The sequence below is a fragment of the Seriola aureovittata genome, chromosome 12 (assembly GCF_021018895.1).
Source record: "Seriola aureovittata isolate HTS-2021-v1 ecotype China chromosome 12, ASM2101889v1, whole genome shotgun sequence".
Lineage (NCBI taxonomy): Eukaryota > Metazoa > Chordata > Actinopteri > Carangiformes > Carangidae > Seriola > Seriola aureovittata.
The window spans coordinates 9280936-9296609 of record NC_079375.1 but is presented as its reverse complement, the minus strand read 5'-3'; the positions used below and the strand labels follow the sequence as shown (position 1 = coordinate 9296609).

The following is a 15674-nucleotide window of genomic DNA, read 5'->3' as shown; positions in this document are numbered from 1 at the left end:
TTTTTTTCTCTTTCCTTTAATCATCTGATGCGCACACACACACACACACACACACACACACACCTCTATATATCTAGGGACCATCCTCTCTAAGGTGGTCCCCAGATATATCCCCTGATACATCTGGGGACCACCCATTCTCTTGGGGGGGCAACCCACATGTTGCGACCCACTGCTCTAGTAATCCTTAATAATATGTTCTGTGCATTATGAAATTAATAGGGCTGTACGTGCTCCACTGTACTTGCTGATCTTTCAGACTTTGAACTCCTCTGCTGATGAGTTAGTTTCCAAGGCAAAGACAAAGCAAAACACTTGTTATATGAGATCTTTTAATGGGAAATAAACATAGCAACTTCACTAAATGTTTACCCTGAAGTGCACTTTGACCAAGTGATACTACGAGAAGCTGACTCAATGTGAAGGCTCTGTTGAGGCAGTATGACCTACTGTCACGTACTGCACTCGTACTGTCAGCGATGTGTGGGCTCGAGACATTGAGAGATTACAACAGCATCTCAAGGCCAGTACGGTTGAACACTCAGCTATATGCTCCTTAAACCAATATTGTTCTACGTCTACACAGGAGGATGGAAATTTCCCTCCACTTGAGGAATACCCTGCTGTAAAGCCAGCCCAGACCACACACTGAGCTCCTGGTGTTTTTCAAGCAGTGTAGCAACTATTTCAGTTGTTTCTGTGGGAGGAAATCCGTCTAATTCTGCGGCTTTACCTATAGTAAAATACCTTTTCTCCAGTTACTGTCTCAAAGTGACTCATCAACTGTTTGTATTTCACAACTGAGGGTGACAGACTTCACACAGATGATTACAGGGGCACTGTGCATGCCTGAGTGGGGAACGACCTGTGTTGACGTCACGCAGAGATCAGAGTCCTGATGCGACACGAGAGGATTCCCCTGGTTGCTAGGCAGTGGGGTTTCGTATGTGGATAAACACGGAGTTCCTCGTGGCGCACCTGAGTTTGAAGTCGACACTGCCACGCTGTCTGAACCCTACCTGTTGCTTCATCACACAGTAAATGTACCATATAGTTATTTTCCATTGCGAATAACTACTGCACATTGTCTGCTATAAAATTAGTGACAACAGTGTAGCGTTGGCATGGCGACCAAATAGTCAACAGAGGGGAAAGGTGAAGCTCCTGTTCTATTCACCTATTAGCCTAGTTATGCTGCAGGCATGAGAAAGTTCATTTATTTTGTTGCACACCATGTCAAAGCTAAAATGATGCCGTAATGTAACCCAGCAGCTCATGCAGAAATCACAGTTACATTTGTGTCCTTGAAGTTGCTGTGATTGTTTTTACAGAGACAACAATAATTACAGTATAATCATAATTCATAACATTATCCAAAGTATGAATTATAAATTCAAACATGTCATTTTAAATGCCACAAAATGAGATATTAGTTTTAAGAAAGTGATACGTGATCGAGATAAGCGTGTGACTATTCTTTTGACCTTTTAAGATACACTGTCCCACCGGGGCATCACTATGGCCTTGGTAGCACTACTTCACGTGTGTTTTGGTCTGTATCTCGATCTTCACTCAACTTTGACAAATTAAACATTGTTTGAAAGCTGTAAGGCTGCTGATATTATCTGTGCAAAGCACAAGATCCCCATATCACTGCGTCAGCTGCTGACACAGGATCGGCCCAGACTTGTGGACCAAAAAAAAAAAAAAAAAAAAAAAAAAGGCAAGGGGAAAAACTTTTCTTATGCATGTGAGACTCTGTAGCCGATAATTGATACGTATTCTTTGAAATGATACATTTTGAACATAAATGAGGAGCTTGTGTATTTGGGAAAATGTTATGACAACCTTGCGGTTAATCTCAGATAAGAGCGTATATGTTTGTGTTAAATATTTGTGAACATAAGAGAGGATACTCTTGGTTTGCTGTATCCAAGCCTTCTGTAAGCCGTCCTGCAACATGAGGTATATGTCAGATCTCCCTTCTGACTCTTCAGAGGTTGAATTTGCTTCATGAATGCAACCTTCTCATCATGTGCCAAATACTATATTCACATGCTCTGCCAAGTATCACAGAGACTGTTCCCCAGCGAGGGGGAGCACACGTTGACCAGTAAGTGTGTTCTACCAACGGCTGTGCCGCGGGAAGTTTATGACTTGGAGTTAGAGATGCTTAAATTAAGTTTTTAGCAACAGTTGTAATAAGTATGAAGAGACAAGCTTGTAAAAAATCCAGAACCAGAGCGGTAACCCCAGACAGTTAAAGAGGCCCATGTAAATGAGATAAAAGCAATCTTGTGTGATTAGATGTTATTACTACTGTCATACCTGTCATTCAGATCACTGCTGGATAGGACGCATATTCACACGCACAACTGCACGCATAACACAAGCGCCAGAGAGAATGTTCGCAAGAAATCTCAATAATATCCTAAAACAGACATTATCTATAGATCAGGATACAGGCTGGTTAACACTGAACTTGATCTTAATGACTACCATGATTGACAAAAGCTGGCATTCTCTCTGTAGATAGTGAATCATATTATGTTCCCAGACTGGGCACACCTGCTGTGTAGGTGTTACGACAAAAAAATTTGCTTACGAAAACAATACTATAGAATCCAGTACAACATGTGACAAGTAATAAGTACAAATCTGGCATTTCAGGTCACGGTGACAGGGAGTCACAACCTTCAGCACCTGCTTAGGCTGACTCACACGAATTAAGAGTATCACAGTCCCCTTACAAGACAAACTTAAGGCATGACCTCATGCGGGACCACTGCAGTCTGGCTTGGCATGAACAATAGCTAGTCTGTGTTAGTCCATCCTACGTTGCTCTCTAGCATGTCTGTGACCGCTGACCACAGTTTGAGTCACATCCTTCCTAGCTCTCCTGCATGTTTACGGAGTGCTGGCTTTCAGTTGCCTATGATATCACGGGCCCTGGGTATTAAGAGTTGCACTGTTTGAAAATACCTCCAGGATGGGATGGAAAGAACCGTCCAGGGTTAGCTACAACCACAGGCCTGATACAGGAAACCCCCCCTCCTCTGTGTGTCTCTCCAGAGCTTTCCACTCCATTCAGCATTCCTCGCCGGTCTGTCGGACAGGTGCCTGCAGATGACACTGTAACAGCTCACCTTGGTGACTGCAGTGACATCACATAAGAAATGACGCGAGCAGACCATGGAACAGTTTTCTCTAAATAGACATTTAATGATTTAAAATAGTGTGGCTACAGACAGGGGAAAAGGGAAACAGGTGTCGGGCTGGAAAAAAAGGGCTTTACCGTGCAACTTAAACTCACTGCGTTTAATGTTTTTCTGCAAAGCTGAATGTCAAGGGGGACAAAGTGATGAATAAAAAGCACAACAGCCAAGCAGAAAGGCATTGTTCTGGCATGTTTCAATGGCATCACATGGAGGTGATAATACAAAATGAAAGAGTTTCACTTTTAAATTTACAGTTATCAAACTAATAACACTGAATTGAAGTTCATTAACATGTAACAAATATATACAGATAATCAACGAATATGAATTGTGGCAGAACAAAGCAGCTTCATATAAAAAATATCAGACTCAGACTGACCGGTGAGTGTGTTATTGACCTGTGTGGAGGCGATTACAGTAACTTTAAATGAGAATTGTAACATCTGCTTTTCAAGCCATTTGACCCTCTGTGATAGACTCTGTACAACTCTGCATCGTATCGGTTGGATGTAAACATTACTCCTGCTTTCCTTGGCCTTGCTCACATTAGGAGCCACACAGTAGTAAAACATAATTACTTTTATTTTTTAACCCTTGCCTAACCAAAGGCTCTATTTGCATTGATCAGAAATGAATATAACTTCAACAAATACAAAAAAAACAAAAAAAAAAAACGAAAAACAAAACAAAAGAAGATACTGACAGTCCTCTGGTCTCATGACTGACACCTGCCATTGATAGCACATTAGCGGCTCGACTCCGCCCCCTCTGATTTCCACCTGCCTACTGCTGGCTGAAGCGCTGCCTACTGGGTCCGGAGCTGGTAATCTGAGGAGGAAATGGACAGGACTTAATCAAATGGACAAAGAAAAGAGGGAATGAACAGAGAAATCAAGTGGAGGCAGCTGATGCTTTCCACCCAGAATGAATGGAATACAAAGGAAATGAGATGAGGATGTTTGGCAATTAGTGGCAACATTAGCAAAAAGACCAACATGTGCAACCTTGGTAATCTGAGTACGAAGATCAGGGAAGCTTGGCAAGAAAAACAAAAAAATTAAGTTCACTTTCTCACATTTCGCAGGACGTTGCCACATTGCCTCATGTTCTACAGTGTATCCCCTTTTTCATAGAACTGCATCAGTACAAGGTTAGTTCCCACCACATTGCACTGCATTGCCCAACTGTTGCCTAATACCTGCACATATGGGCACTCTGCACAAGTACCAGTGAACTCTTAACCCACCTCCATTTTGGGTGATGTAGCGCACCCACGGCAAGGCCTGGTATCCACTCTTCTCAATGATCTTCAGGTAACGCACCTGTCGAGAAAACAAAGCCACAAAACTGATATGAACATGACTGATAGTAGAGAAGCTGCACTAAGGCAGACGGCGTAAGTTGCTAGTTTGTGATGCAAAAAGCAACACAACATGTTATAAGTCACTGGCTGACAGCAAGTAGCTTTTTAGATGGTAAAATTACCTTATCCTAAACATTCGTCATCTATAGGTTTAGGAGGGTTGCAGGGTTGCAGTACACAGGCACTTTCGCACATATGGGAAATTTGGAGCCAACGATTCACCTAACCTCGTGAAGGTTAGGGCTTTAAATTTTCTCTGGACTGTGGAAACCCAAACAGAGGACACCAAGCAAACTCCACACACCAGCCAGCTGTGTATAAACTTTATACTAGATGCATTTTCTTAGCAGAATTTGAATATGTAGTGGCTTCATACTAGAAAAGTGGCAAATTAACTACTTATACTGAACTTTATCAGTGTGTACACTTAAAAAAGCGCACGCAATGCACAAGGGAACTGAAGTGACACTATGTGTCGCAAAAAATAAATTGCATATGGAGGTGAGACTGTGCCAAAAAGACTTACGAAACAATACAATACAAATAAGTACAGAATTGAGGTATAGCAATTGTATCTGATCATTGCTAACTACACTACTTCTGTTTATGTGATCACTTGCTCATAGCTCTGCAACCTGATTTACTGGAAAAGTGAGTGCATTATGTGCTATAATAGGTTATTAAAAGCATCGTGGGATAGTCATTTGCTTCAACTGTAATCGAAGCTGACTGCAGTCGCTGTTGACTACAACAGGGGAACCAACAACTTTTCAAAGCCACCTTGCAAGCTAGCAGGTGTGAAGTACGTAATACTCGAAAGACAGATATTCAGTAGAATTGTCCTTTAAACTTGTGGTGAGTAGTAAGAGTAGTGGTGTTGATGAGGAAGCAGTAGTATGAGTCACAGTGAGAAGAGGGAAGCGGCGACAGAACAGCTTTCAAGGGACACACAAGATAATTTACATAACTGTATTTTTCAAAAAAAAAAAAAAAAGAAGAAATATGCACATCAGCACAATCAAGACACAACTTTCACAAGCCATTAACTGATATTTCACCAGACCTGTTACCACAGAGCTGAATTTCGAGAAGAAAATGTAAAAATACCCTCTGATCCTGATAATGACTTCACACTGTTTTTCCCAGACGGGTGGACAAAACTAACCCTAACCCTAACCCTACTGTTCAAGAAACTTATATGCTATTAGATTTATAGTATTTATAAATAATGAAATATAACCCAGTTATTTGAATAGAAATTTCTATCACAATTCAACGACAATTGACACACTGCGAACTTCTCCGCAGTGTGTCAATTCACCTTGTCGCAATAAGTATCTGTCACAAATATTTACAGAAATAGCTTTCATGTCTGTTTTCTTCTGCAGTAATAACTTTCACACAAGCAACATTAAAAAAAAAAAAAAAGGCAGATATGTGCTCTCAGTTTGAGCAGCGATGGGATGAGAGCGCAGCCATTTTATTGCCGACACGACCCCTCTCTCTCCCTCTCTCTCTCTGGGAGATGTTGCCGTGCCGTGTCTCCACCGAGCTGGTTCCCAGCTGAAAGCAGGACAGACAGGGCAGGAATTTGTGGGTCGAGTGGCGGCGGGCCTTTGGTAAGGCCTTGGTACTGGCCGCCTTGTTATTACCTTCCACTACACAGTGAGGTCAGAGAGAGCGCCGTGGCCACCAGACACATGACGACAAACACATAGACGCGGGATCACCGGGTCTGCCGGCGCAGCACTTCTCCCTGAACCCAGGAGCCAAACATGTAGTCGCCCTGACCGTGGGTACATAGTCAGCAAAATGGCACCAAAAGCCATCCTCCGCAAAATATCATTATGGCTTGTAAGATGAGAAGGGGAGAGGAGGATGTTTGTTGTATCTCGCTTGGTAAGTACAGACTACATGTGTGGTCTGGAATTATCAGGCTTTTCGTAGAAGCTATGGCCCAAAAAGCATCTGCCAACTTGTTTGGGTTCTCTCAACATCACCTAAAGAAGGGAGATTTGAAAATGTAACTGCAGCTCTGCTCTTATTGCCACTTGGCCAAAGTGTGGGCTTACTCCATTTCTAGTTAAATTTATAAGGTGCAGTTACTTGCATCATACACACTTCACATGTGTGCTCCCCTACACTTAGTGGTGGAGTTAAGAGGAACTTTCTCAAGCTTTGATATTTACATGCGTCTAATTAAACTTCACAGCCTCTCCTCACACGTAGAGAGTGGTGTTATTGGCTGCATTAGAGTCTGAGACCGAGCCTGCTGTTAGCCTGTAATAAGGGAAAGGTTACAGGCTCGACACGGGAGTTCGATGGGAATATGGCTCTTAATAGGTTGCCTCTGCGAAGCTGGGTGCACCGCAGTGTGACTGCTGAGAAAAGTTGTTTTGAGTTTTTGGTCAGTGAAGAGGAGCACTTTGTTATTTGACTGACAGTCGTGCTGTGAAGGCCCGCAACTGCTGCAGTTAAATCTCCATGAACACTGCAAGACATTCCAGTGAAAGATTTTATTATTATATATTATAATATGTCTCTTCACTTCTCAAACTAGGCTATAACTTAATTTTTTCAAGGATCAGAAACTACAAATCAAGTTTAGGGGCTTAACCCTGTAGACACTGACCATCTATCTCACTGGGGACGGAGACTCTTTTGCCTGAATGGTATGTCCAGATCGAAGGATTCCACTGGATATTATTATGAGACTTAAAATGTTGTAAATACCTGAAATGTTTCGTTGAGTTTTACACATGGTTGTAGTCAATAAAAAAAAAAAAAAGATTTAAAAATGTATGCAGATTGTTGAAAGTGTATTTTTCCTCTATCATTAATGGACTGGTCTGGTTGTGGCTTATAAAAAATGTGTGGTCGGTTAATAAAAAAATAGGTTTGGATTTCAAAAGCCATTTTATTTCAAATTCAAATTTTGATAAAGGTTGCTAGTATTTAATATTGTACAAGATTCTATCCCATGGACATGCATAGTGACCCCACACCTGTCTTTGTCGCTGCACTATGACTTAATACACTTTTTTTTTTGAGCATCTGTTCGTTTATGGATTGGCGAAGATTTGAAAGGAAGGAACGAAAATGAGATTATTTCTTTCAGCTGCCAAATTACCTTGGAAAATGGCAAGCATTCTTACACTGCCATAACCACCCGAATTACAAGTATCATATATTTCAATTAAACTGGGTTTGAGTGCCTTGTTTCCGAGTGGGCTGCATAATGTCCATACAACTTAATAATGTTTTATTGACTCTCGCAGGAAATGTGCAGAAGCTGGAAAATATGACCTCTTAGCTCTTTAAATGAGTGTCATACACAAAGCAGTATCAAAAGTTAAGAAGTAAATAAGAGTGAGTGAGCAAGAGAGTCAGGCCTCTGTCAGCTACCAAGGATTAACTGTACATTGATCATTATTACGATCTTATTATCAACAATACACTGGTTGCTGTTAAAGGAAGTTCATACATTTGAGGACTTGTACAGTGACCAGGCTTGGCTGCTCCAGAGATTGGACCTTCACTTCCTCTAATTTGCTTTATCAAACAACACGACTAATTGTCTATCAGTACATCGGTGAAATTATTTTTTCATCCATCCTGATTTTTTGGTTTTGGGAATTAATTATCTAGATGTTGTTGGTTGTTTAGCACATTTTCCGGTGACTGTGTGTGAAATACAAGACATATCAGGAACTGAATTTTTGCAATAACAATATCAAAACTCTTGATGGAACTTTTGGTGAAGAGGATGACCATAGATGTGACAGCTGAAAATGAGAAATGCTTCCAAAGTAAAAAACGTGTGAGGAATATGCGTAAAATCTACAGCCTTCTTCTTTATTTACTGCAGCAACATTGATATCTGGTGCCATGTTCCTAGAAATCCAGTTTCTAAATGAATGCACTGGTATTTCCCAACTTCTGGTTGAGCTCCTGCTTCAGATAATAAAGCACAATCTCAAATGACATCTGGCTAATATAAAACTGATGTAGAAAATACTTTCTTTCCTTCAGGGCAATAATATGATATTTTCAAATGGAGTTTGTCAAGTTGCCATTGTTCCCTCACATCGAGACATGGGAAAACTTAATTTTGTGTTACTGTGGTGCTACACATATAATCACAGGACAACTGTGATTATACAGTATGTGCTGCACATCTGTGTAAGTCTGTGGTCAGCAAGAGTTTTCATTCAAACATGAAGGAAAAACATTAGCGTCTCTCTCAGTTTCATGGGAATCACAATCAAAGTCCAATGAATCTAGTTACCTGTAACTAAGAATGACATTTTCTATCACTGTATTTAACTCAAAGGCAAAAGGCCAAGTTCAGGTTGATGAGCAGTTGCTTTCTGGTTCGTTCAACAGTAGAAATTTTCTCTCCACAACAAACTGAGTCCCAGTCTCAGAGTGCTGCCTTACTGCCCCCTCTGGCCAACACAGGGGTCTAACATGAATTGTTTGAATTCCTGCTCTGGGGAGAGAGGACATGTGAGATACCCTGCTATGTGCCATAAATTCTAAATCCGCGATGACAAGGAAACAACTCAGAACCACGAGATATTTGGAGTATGCATGCACGTGCACTGGATGATAATCAAACAGCAGGTGCAAAGAAACTGCAACATGTGTTTGAATCTTGTGCCAGATGGTTTACTACACTGGAATGATAAACACATTTTGACCAATTATAAACAGATTTAGTAAAGTATTTTTTCTTTTAATTAAAACTAAGTGCTTATTTCTTTCATGTCTCCATTATTTTAGCTCTACCCATGCATATAGGTTTAACAACTTACTCTAGGAGTTACTTGCAAAACACTGTTTAACAGCGGCCATGTGTGTGTGTGTGTGTGTGTGTGTGTGTGTGTGCAGGACGTACCTGGATGCCTGAGGTGGTGAAGTATGGGATCTCAAACTTGACACTGATTGGTGGCTTCCCCTCCTTGTCTTCAGCTTCTACACTCGGCAGACCAAAGTGGGCTCGCATCAAGTACTCCTTTCCACCCTGTGGCAAGTCACAGCACAAACTCTTAAAGGCAAAACACAAACTCAGGAACGAACCATTGTGTTTTAGGGTTTAAAGGGACAACATGATGATACAAGAAATCGCTGGTGGGTCTGCAGCAGCTTTGCAAGCTTTCTGAGAGGAAAACCAAGTTTTTATTACCACTAAATAAATAACAAGTGCAGAATTTTTGAGTCAGGTGAAGAAAATAAGCAAACGGCAAACCAAAAACCAAACCTAGGATTATAAAGTCATTTGTAACCATTTGTATGATACTCATGAGTCATGCTTTCTGCTCACAGGGAAGGACTTGATTGACCAAACGATCTCGCTGTTCTCAGGCACCCACTTCACGCTGCCCACTGTGGTCTTGAATTTGGGCGAGTCAGCGTCCGTTGGCACAGGAATGTGGATCTCCACGTTGTTGGCAGTGGAACGCCTTTTGAACTGGCTCTTTGCCTGAGACGAGAAACAAGCAGGTCAAGTTTAGCACCATGTCCCGCCTAGACAGGGGTTAATGATTGTTTAAAATAAGTATTATATAATCAAGGTTGATCATGCATGACACACGAGACACATAATATAAACTGTTGCTGAATACCATTAAAGTAGGCTTGGCCTTGAATTTGTTAGTAGTCCTTTTTCTTTAGTTTTTGTTTTTTACAGTAACTATGGCACCCAGGTAAAACCACAACAATGCTGCTACAAATGACATGGCAACCAGTGTAACAGCTGAAAAAGTGACAAACCTTGATCATGTACTCAATCCGACTGTGGGAGTGCTTCTCAATAACAGATTCAATCCAGATCAGGGGCTTCACCTAAGACATAAACAGGCGTGTTTTACTCATAAATTTACTTTAAAACAGGTTTTATGACATTTAACAAACATGGCAATTTAAACAACATATGACACAGTCACCACCTAGTGGATAGCAGGTACTACTACAACAAGAACATTAAACATTAAAAGTTAAAGAATAACACCTAAGTTTGCTTTGATTCCACTGCTATTAACAAAACAACACATAGTCCGACATTCATTTATTGTCAATGTCTAGAACAACTGTTGTGTGCACTCAGTGTTGCAGAGGAAATCTAGGGAAAAGCTTGGATTGCGCCATTTGACACATAGTGTAATTATGCAACATGTTTCCTAATGTTTCCACCTAAAACACATATGTAGAATATATAAGCCCACCAATACTAGGTTTTTGAGACTGATGCCGACAAGCTGCTGACAAAGAACTACATGTTTTATTTTATCTAAACATCAATTTTATCCGTGGCATATGTCTGAGCACTACATGTTTTAATGTGGTCAGTCATTTAGGAAGTTGTTGGGTAGCAAATCGTCTTCGTCTGCTCCCCTGTCCTACTTCCCTTCCTGCAGGCTTACTGGCAAAACCCTATTGTGAAACATTTATTGAGAATTTGAGCCTTTTTTAAACCCTTTCAACCCCAAGTTCTTGCCTATAGCCAATCACATTACTGGTTATATAGTGTATATTTTTGCCATTTCCTTTCAGGACTATGCTTTTGCTATTTGAAACGCTTGCGGTCTGGTTGATGAAGCGAGATCTGGTTTGGCCAAGATCCCATCTATTTAATTCTTTCCAGGCTAGGAGTTTTGTGGATAGATATTTACTAGCATGCTGTCTATGACTATTCAAAAAAAGTTGTTGCAGCCATCTTTGCTCAATCAAAAAAGGTATATCTCAAAGATTTACAGGTTTGTGAATATCAGCCAAGAAACCAGGGGGAGACTGAGGCTGTCAGGGGTACCAGGACTTTTTCTGGTGGGTGGCTTTACAAGTAACATGCAATAACACAGGGCCGTGAGTAATGATCATAGACCACGTACTGTAGTGTACGGACATGATTCACCTGCTTTTAACCACAGATATTTAAAACATGGTTAGCGGTTAAGGCTCCTGACTGTTGCTGATGAACAGTATGTTCAGAAGAGTTGTTTTGGCAACAGCTGACTCTTGATTTTGCAGCAGTATTTTTCAAAATTGTTTAACTGCTTTACCCTTTTTTCACAATCAGGTGGAGCTTTGGGATTCAGTTCAGACCGAGGTGCAGTCTTCTGTAGTGAACAAGGTTCCCATGCTATAAGCTTGACTGGGGAAATGTGCCCTGTACCCCATTTTCATTCCAACTAAAGTACCTGTCTGTATTTCCTGATTTTTCTGACTGTTTCAGTGGCCTGTACGGACAACGTTTGAGAATAAGCGAAAGTATAACTTCAGTCCTTATCTGGTTTGGCGTCTGTCTCTTTAACTACCACACCATTTATTGCGCTGCAGTCCGTGAGGAGGGTGAGGTGGTTTTAACGCACAGTACTCACATGAGTGTTGAGGCGGTAGGACATGAGCTCAAACTCTCCATCGGGAGGGATGAAGGAGATGGTGCGGTCGTTCTCAAAGCGAGACAGACGGACACATTGGTGGAACTTGACATCTTCCAGCTCTACTGATTTACTCTTCCCTCCTACGTAAAGAAAAAAAAAAAAAAACGAGATCATTTTAAAAGGAAAAAAATGCAAGAAGAATGTACCAGCGTCACATGAACATGAATCAGGCCTAGGCCGCATTTGTAAATAACTTGATTTCTGATCAGCATGAAGTAAGAGATGAACATGACGTGTGACACAGGACGACACATCGAGGACCGTCTGATTGTCACTCTTCCCTACTTTGAAAGGGTCATCTAACATCATCACATTTTATTGCATCATGCATCTCCTCACCCAGCTCAAAACATCTGTAAGCACAATCGGCCCAAAGTCTGTTATGAGAGGGAACTCACGTCCAGTGTTTTCAAACAGAACCTTGTCGTTAAGGCCCAGCCGCAACTCAGGCATTCCAGAGAGGAAGACACGCATCTTAATGGAGCCAACGATCTCACTACGTAAAACATTACCATTGGCACTAACCTGAAAAATAGAGGGAAAAATAGAGGGATTAAAAGTGTCAGTGGGTCAGAGAATCATCAGAAAAAGTTTTAGCCACTTAAAGGATTCAAAGCACAGAAAACACAACAAGAAAGAGCTAGTCTGACACTCTCAGTATAGTGCGATGCACGCACACACACACGCACACACACACGCACACACACGCACTGGGGAGGAAGTTTACAAACACTGTAACGGGCATTCCTTTAGCAACACAGTTCCTACCAGGAGGTTGACTGACTCAATGACGTCCAGGAAGACCTCATTCTTCCTGTACTTGATGCCCTCTGACCTCCAGGAGACAGCGTTGGTTACTGTGGCGGGGGGTCGCGGGGCGCCAGTGTCTAGCTTGTGCCCCTCCTGGGTTATGTATCTGGGAGACAAAAATGTAAACACTGAGGCAAAACTGAGGAAAGAGGAAATCAACTGTCTGCGGTGGTGAGTTCCCAGAAAGCATCAAAGGAGAACAGAGCTTGTCATGGTTATAAGGGAGGATGGTCTGACTTATCACTATGGTCAGAGACTACTGGGGGAAGTCCAGAGTTTGCTTACTGCGTCAATCAGGACAGGACAGTGAGCTCTTTTTGACTTTCAGATATATTGAAATGCCCGGTTGATACCACAAGGCAAACTGCAGACTGAGATTAACTGCTACTGTCAAGGTATAACATTTTTACACCTGTCAAAAATTATGCAACACTGGTTGGTGAAAAACATGATGAAATGTCAACATTAATATTAGCGCTTAATAGATAAATTAACAGTGACAATTTTGATAATTTCCTGAATTGATTTAAGGTTAAAAAGACCAAGACCGGACGATTTGCATCTTTTCATTTGTTTCTTATTATTCTTAACTAAATTAATTTGGGTTTTTTGATTGCTCTTCAGACATCAGTTTGGACTCTGGGAAGGACTGATGAGCATTTGTAATGTTTTTTGGACATTTTATAGACTAAAGAATAATCAAAATCCAAAGGTTAATCACTATTGGTAGTGTTCATTAGTTGCAACTTTAATGAATGTGCATATAGTTCATTTCAGTGCGACTTTGGCTAAGTGGATACTCACTCTTGCAGAATCTTGCTGTCAGTCGTCTGAGGATAGCCAAAGTCCATCAGCTCATCCATCAGCTCATAAATGATGACAAAGTTATCTCTGATGCTCTCTTCCTCCAGTTCTTTGAAATACTCTGAAAAAACCTGAAGAAGATGAACGTTGATTTATAAATCTGTTTGTCCATAGGTGTCAGTACACAGTATGTAGCTTTGTTGGTGTTGTTTATTAACTAAAACTGCTATAGACCAAGGCAGGTAAAGAATTTGATCATACCTGAACAATTTTGTATAAGAAGGAGAAGACCAGCGAGACGCTAGCATTTTTCTTGGATGTTGCAACCACTGATGTGATGTGTGTTAAGAAGTGCTACAAGGGTTCAAAGTCAAAACAAGCACAAAAGATACAATACAAGGTGTTGAGAAGTTTCTTGGGTACAAATACCATGCAGTCATAAGGAGGATACAGTAGAGGTTATTGTGTTTGATCCACATGAAACGGACTCCTCCATGGGCCAGGATCGGAGAGAGCGTCCCCTCCTCCTCTTTGTCCATCAGAAGGGTCATGAAGTGCTCAATCTCTGACATGTCCACATCTCCCCGGTAATTTCGGCACACCAGGACCTGAACGGAACAAATGGTATTAGTGCGGCTTGCAATATAAATGATTTTGCATGTTAGCCAACAGCTGTAATAAGGCTGAAAACCTGAGGACTATCATTGGTGTATTGTAATGAAATAGTTATTAAAATGTTATAGCAGGTTGAACTGTAGGGAGTAACGTTATCAATACAAATCAATTGTAGTTTAATATATGTGTTCATTTACACCTTTATGATTTTTTATTTATTTTTATTTTTACTTTAACCATACATCATGACCTAAGCTTCACCCTGATATTTTGTGTACAAAGTAATTTCTACTCTGAAGACAGGCACAGTCCTCCATTATTTTGTTTGGAATATATCAAGGACTTCTGTGTCACAAAAATAGTCTTCCGCAGTCTCCACTAAACCAAAATTTTGGGCGTCAGCTACAAACAAATGGAAAACTAGATGCCTCCTGAAGTTAATGCATCTCGATCATTAATATTTTCCCCCCGAATTTACCAGGAGACGCTAGCAACTGGGTTAAAGGCATACAAAACCCTGTATGTAAAGCCTTGCATTTAACCAAAAATACGTGAAACTTGTGAATTTTGAATAGAGTTTTGGTAACATCTGTACACTCCCTGCAGCTGACAGCTGACATCACCTGTCTGTGAGCCAGCGGCCTGATATTTTTTTCAGTTTTATCCATCATATCAAAGCGACCTCCTTGTTTAGGTGCAACCTACTTGCTTAGGTTACAAGACTAAACCTTAACACAGCATATCAAACCATTCCGATACGTTGGCTGTCCTGCCGAGGATTAAGCCACATCATAATCTGTCAATGAAGAATGTGTGCGCTAGGCTAACGTTAGCTTAGCACAGCTAGCAGTCTGTGCCGTTATCTTACCTTTCCTTTTAAATCCAAGACATACACAGCACTTGCAGACATCTTGAACTAATTTATACGAGCTTAGTTCAGCTCGTTTTCAACAAGTTATTGATAATGTTTGATAATAAGTACTTCTTGGCAGATTTTAAAGAACAGACTTTCATTCATAATACTGGAAAGAGGAAAGCGACCCTTCCCTTTTCGTTACACCGACCAGCTCTCTAACGAGCGCCCCCTATGGAGCAGGAGGAACCACTACAGGCGACACATAAATGCACGGAGGAGAAATGTCTTTGTAACTGGTTGTGGTACGTGTGGTTGATATTTTCACGATATTGGGTGTGTCAATAAGAGAGGAGCTTGAGAGGAGATACAGTAACCACATTACAGGTTTATTCAGAGCAAAATAATTCATAATTGAGCGACGTCAGAGTCCTGAATAATTTACTGTCAAGTAAATGAAAGACTTGTGCACAACGCCACCAAGTCGTGTTCAGACAAAGTATCAAATGCAAATATGAAGTGTTTTGGAGTATCATCTTTTACCATCCATTATGTCATGATCCTTTGTG

The 15674-nt window shown here is 41.0% G+C and overlaps 1 protein-coding gene across 2 annotated transcripts; it reads right to left on the bottom strand.

Annotated features, from left to right (window-relative positions):
- Positions 1-3198: 3198 nt before the first annotated feature.
- Positions 3199-15323, bottom strand: LOC130179501 (AP-1 complex subunit mu-1-like). 2 transcript variants are annotated; one of them, XM_056392522.1, is made up of 12 exons: positions 15121-15323; positions 14089-14245; positions 13899-13966; positions 13638-13768; positions 12792-12939; positions 12422-12548; positions 11961-12103; positions 10357-10428; positions 9908-10066; positions 9482-9607; positions 4465-4540; positions 3199-4046 (listed from the first exon to the last, which is right to left on the bottom strand). In XM_056392522.1, the coding sequence occupies exons 1-12, from the start codon at positions 15160-15162 to the stop codon at positions 4024-4026; spliced, it is 1272 nt and encodes a 423-aa protein (XP_056248497.1). In that variant the 5' UTR covers positions 15163-15323; the 3' UTR covers positions 3199-4023. The 2 variants fall into 2 exon arrangements, with proteins under 2 accessions (XP_056248497.1, XP_056248498.1); XM_056392523.1 differs by lacking the exon at positions 15121-15323 and having other exon boundaries at positions 13638-13767; positions 13897-13966; positions 14089-14152.
- Between the last annotated feature and the right edge of the window lie 351 nt (positions 15324-15674).

Bases quoted from the DNA above. Each gene is read 5' to 3' on its own strand.
- LOC130179501 (XM_056392522.1), bottom strand. From the start codon at position 15,162: ATGTCTGCAAGTGCTGTGTATGTCTTGGATTTAAAAGGAAAG. The intron at 4,541-9,481 runs GTACGTCCTGCA...TTTTCTCGACAG, and splicing joins TCACCACCTCAGGCATCCAG to GTGCGTTACCTGAAGATCAT. The intron at 4,047-4,464 runs GTGGGTTAAGAG...TTTCCTCCTCAG, and splicing joins CTACATCACCCAAAATGGAG to ATTACCAGCTCCGGACCCAG.